Source organism: Amblyraja radiata, chromosome 47, assembly GCF_010909765.2.
Source record: "Amblyraja radiata isolate CabotCenter1 chromosome 47, sAmbRad1.1.pri, whole genome shotgun sequence".
NCBI classification, from domain to species: Eukaryota; Metazoa; Chordata; class Chondrichthyes; order Rajiformes; family Rajidae; genus Amblyraja; species Amblyraja radiata.
The window spans coordinates 4,111,714-4,116,713 of NC_046002.1; the positions used below are offsets into that span (position 1 = coordinate 4,111,714).

Here is a 5,000-nt window from a genome sequence, read left to right on the forward strand (position 1 = left end):
TGTCGCTCTTCCAGGGAGATGCTAACTGCATTTTGTTGTCTATGTACTGTCTTTATTACTTGTTATATTCCGATTATATGTTATTCCGATTACTATGTAAGGTGTCCTTGAGATGTCTGAAAGGCGCCCATTAAATAAAATTTATTATTATTATTATTATTACTGTACACTGACAATGACAATTAAAGTTGAAACTGAATCTGATCTGAATCAGAAACTGAATTTGTCTTAGGTAGATAAAAATGCTGGAGAAACTCAGCGGGTGCAGCAGCATCTATGGAGCGAAGGAAATAGGCGACGTTTCGGGCCGAAACCCTTCTTCAGACTGATAGGGGTGGGGGGGGGGGGGAGAAGGAAGGAAAAAGGGAGGAGGAGGAGCCCGAGGGCGGGGGGATGGGAGGAGACAGCTCGAGGGTTAAGGAAGGGGAGGAGACAGCAAGGGCTAGCAAAACTGGGAGAATTCAATGTTCATGCCATCCGGACGCAAGCAACCCAGGCGGAATATGAGGTGTTGTTCCTCCAATTTCCGGTGTTGCTCACTCTGGCAATGGAGGAGACCCCCAGGACAGAGAGGTCGGATTGGGAATGGGAGGGGGAGTTGAAGTGCTGAGCCACCGGGAGTTCAGGTAGGTTATTGCTGACTGAGCGGAGGTGTTCGGCGAAACGATCGCCCAACCTCCGCTTAGTCTCCCCGATGTAAATCAGCTGACATCTAGAGCAGCGGATGCAGTAGATGAGGTTGGAGGAGATGCAGGTGAACCTTTGTCGCACCTGGAACGACTGCTTGGGTCCTTGAATGGAGTCGAGGGGGGGGGAGGTGAAGGGACAGGTGTTGCATTTCTTGCGGTTGCAACGGAAAGTGCCCGGGGAGCGGGTGGTACGGGAGGGAAGGGGAAGAATTGACAAGGGAGTTGCGGAGGGAGCGGTCTTTGCGGAAGGCAGACATAGGGGGAGACGGGAAGTGGAGATCAACAATTTGTCTTGTAGAAGTCTAGGCCCATGTGTCTGGATGCCACACATTCTTTTGTGTGGGTAAGAGGTCACTCACTCTAATTGAGATGCCAAATTTACACCAGCTATCTATTTTGACACAGTTCACATCTGGAAGCCTTTACCCCGAGTAGGAGTAGGGAGGAAACACTTTGCTTTCTTTGTTGAACGATTATACGGATCATCTCAAATTAGAGGCCGTGTGGTCAGGTCTACGCCCAGTTGCCAGATTGGCATTGACTCTTCCTCATTCAGTGGCAAAACTGTGTACCACGCCAGCGGCAGAGGTTCACCTGCACCTCCTCCAACCTCATAGAAACATAGAAAATAGGTGCAGGAGGAGGCCATTCGGCCCTTCGAGCCAGCGCCGCCATTCATTGTGATCATGGGTGATTGTCCCCAATCAATAATTGGGGGGATCTTATAGAAACATATAAAATTATAAAAGGACTGGACAAGCTAGATGCAGGAAAAATGTTCCCAATGGGTTATTAGAAACATAGAAAATAGGTGCAGGATGAGGCCATTCGAGCCAGCACCGCCATTCATTGTGATCATGGCTGATCGTCCCCAATCAGTACCCCGTGCCTGCCTTCTCCCCATATCCCTTCATTCCATCAGCCCCTGTAGCTCTATCTAACTCTCTCTTAAATCCATCCAGTGACTTGGCCTCCACTGCCCTCTGTGGCAGGGAATTCCACAAATTCACAACTCTCTGGGTGAAATAGTTTTTTTCTCACCTCAGTCCTAAATGGCCTCCCCTTTATTCTAAGACTGTGTGTGGCCCCTGGTTCTGGACTCGCCCAACATTGGGAACATTTTTCCTGCATCTAGCCTGTCCAACCCCTTAAGAATTTTAAATGTTTCTATAAGATCCCCCCCCTCCCTCATCCTTCTAAACTCCAGTGAATACAAAGGTACACAAAAATGCTGGAGAAACTCAGCGGGTGCAGCAGCATCTATGGAGCAAAGGAGATATAAGATCCCCCCCCATCCTTCTAAACTCCAGTGAATACAAGCCTAGTCTTTTCAATCTTTCCTCATATGACAGTCCCGCCATCCCGGGGATCAATCTGGTGAACCTACGCTGCACTGCCTCAATCACAAGGATGTCCTTCCTCAAATTAGGAGACCCAAACTGTACACAACACTCCAGGTGTGGTCTCACCAAGACCCTGTACAACTGCAGTAGAACCTCCCTGCTCCTATACTCAAACCCTTTTGCTATGAAGTGCCACGTTTCTCCCCGTGACACTTACACTCTGGTGACTCTCAAAACTTGCCAGAGCCCTATACTACCGCAGAGGAACCTCCTTACTCCTATACTGAAATCCTCTTGTTATGGATCTTATATAGACCCTATCTAGCTTTCAAGAGAGAGGGCTCTTAAAAATAGCGGAGTCAGGGGATATGGGGGGAAGGCAGGAACAGGGTACTGATTGGGGATGATCAGCCATGATCACATTGAATGGCGGTGCTGGCTCGAAAGGCCAAATGGCCTCTACTCCTGCACCTATTGTCTATTGTATATATTTATTTCTCGAATGAAGTCTATTTTGAAATTTATAAATTTTTAAAGATGGACTTGCCTGTATCTGCTTCGGGCCGATGTGGAACTTGTGCAGGGCGTTGCTAAGAAACCTCTGGACCTCGTGCCAAGGGTAGATGCTGTTTGAACCATCCAGTAGGATCACAATGTCCATGGTGACTCCGCAATCTGAATAAAAGAGACGAGGAGGTGGTGACAGAAACATCGCTGAAGCTGTAACTCAGGGGACAGGGTGGAGTCCAACAGAACTTCAACTCGCCCTCTCTCTCCATCCCCTCCCTTCCACAGTTCTCCGGCCACTCTTAAGGGGCTGTCCCACTGCGGCGACCTAATCCGCGAGTTCGCCCTCGACACGTACTCGCAGCATGGTCAACACGAGGCCGTAGGAGGTCTTCGTAAACCTCCTTCATGCTCGAGAGTAGTCCCCGCGTACTCGAGGCCTCAGCTAGGTCGCGGCGTATTTTTCAACACGCTGAAAAATGCCCGCGAGTAAAAAAAATGGTCGCCATGGAAAAAAATCGATACTTTTTCTACTCGTAGGTTTAGTCGTAGTAGGTCGGCATGTTAGTCGTAGGTAATCGAGGGTAGTCGAAGATAGTCGTAGATAGTCTTCAACATAGTCGAAGATCGAAGGGAGGTCGAAGGAGATCGAAGGAGGTCGTCTACACTCTCTTCACTATTCGGTGTCCGATTTTCCCAAAGTTAGTCGTAGCTAGTCTTCCACATAGTCGAAGGTTGTCTTCCACATGGTCGAAGGATGTCATTTTTTCAAACTCCCCTAAACGCTTCTAAACTCGCCAATTAGGTCGCCACAGTGGGACAGGCCCCTTTACCCACAGTTTTTATCCACGAGTAGTTTCTCTACTCAACAGCCAAAAATCTGTAGCCTCCCTTTGATCTGGTATTTTGTTGGTTCACATGCTTGATCAATGGTGTTTTATCATTAATGTCTTATTATTATTAATGTTTAGTGCTTTCTGAGTCATTCGTAGCTGTCACTGTATGTCATGTTGTTACTTGTGGGCGGAGCACCAAGGCAAATTCCTTGTATGGGAATACTTGGCCAATAAACTTACTTACTTACTTTACTGTCTCCGACTACATTGTACCTGCAGCAGCAGAACAGTTTAGCTTATCATTGTTGCTATTGAGGGAGTGCAGCGTAGGTTCACCATGTTAATTCCCGGGATGGCGGGACTGACCTTATGATGAAAGAATGGGCTTGTATTCACCATAATTTGGAATGAGGAGATCTTGTTGAAACATATAAAATTCGAGCCAGCACTGCCATTCAATGTGATCATGGCTGATCATCCACAATCAGTACCCCGTTCCTGCCTTCTCCCCATATCCCCTGACTCCGCTATCTTTAAGAGCCCTATCTAGCTCTCTCTTGAAAGCATCCAGAGAACCGGCCTCCACCGCCCTCTGAGGCAGAGAATTCCACAGACTCACCACTCTCTGTGAGAAAAAGTGTTTCCTCGTCTCCGTTCTAAATGGTTTACTCCTTATTCTTGGGACGACAGATGGCACAATGGGCTAAGTGTTCGGCTGGCGACCGGAAGGTAGCCGGTTCGAATCCCGCTTGGAGTGCATACTGTCGTTGTGTCCTTGGGCAAGACACTTCACCCACCTTTGCCTGCGTGTGAATGTGTGTAAATGTGTGTGAGTGATTGGTGGTGGTCGGAGGGGCCGTAGGCGCAGATTGGCAGCCACGCTTCCGTCAGTCTGCCCCAGGGCAGCTGTGGCTACAGAAGTAGCTTACCACCACCGAGTGTGACTGAGGAGTGAATGAACAATGCGATGTAAAGCGCCTTGAGTATTAGAAAGGCGCTATATAAATCCCATCCATTATTATTATTATTATTCTTAAACTGTGTGTGTGTGTGACCCCTGGTTTGTACGTTTCTCCCCGTGACCCGCGTGGGTTTTCTCCGAGATCTTTGGTTTCCTCCCACACTCCAAAGACGTGCAGGTTTGTCGGTTAATTGGGTTGGCGTCAGTGTAAAGAATTGTCCCCTAGTGTGTGTAGGATTGTGTCGGTGTGCGGGGATCGCTGGCTGGCCCGGACCCGGTGGGCCGAAGAGCCCGTTTCCACGCTGTATCCCTGAACAGCCGGGTCAGGCAGCATCTCTGGAGAGAAGGAATGGGTGATGTTTTGGTTCGAGGCCCTTCTTCGAGGAAAAACGTTTTCACCCAGAGAGTTGTGATGACCTGCCATGATCACATTGAATGGCGGTGCTGGCTCAAAGGGCCGAATGGCCTACTCCTGCACCTATTGTCTATTGTCTATTGATTCTGCCGCTGCACCACCGTGCTGCCCTCTATCTAGACGGGGGGGGGGGGAGGGGAGGGGGGCCGTGATCGTACCTTGGGCAGTGGGAGCGATGATCCCAGAAGGCCTGAAGTTGCGGCTGATGTTCGTACAGATTCCCGTGTTGTACATGGAAGTTCCACACTG

The 5,000-nt window shown here is 49.1% G+C and overlaps 1 protein-coding gene across 1 annotated transcript in view; it reads right to left on the reverse strand.

Annotated features, from left to right (window-relative positions):
- The window catches only part of LOC116968891 (integrin alpha-11-like), a 52,625-nt gene that overhangs the window by 20,233 nt on the left and 27,392 nt on the right, over positions 1 to 5,000 (reverse strand). Inside the window, exons 5-6 of the mRNA XM_033015871.1 lie at positions 4,910 to 5,000; positions 2,580 to 2,707 (exon numbers count right to left, since the gene is read on the reverse strand). The exon at positions 4,910 to 5,000 is cut by the window's right edge and continues 24 nt beyond it. Of these exons, the coding sequence (XP_032871762.1) occupies positions 2,580 to 2,707; positions 4,910 to 5,000 (219 nt within the window). The remainder of the gene's footprint in view (positions 1 to 2,579; positions 2,708 to 4,909) is intronic.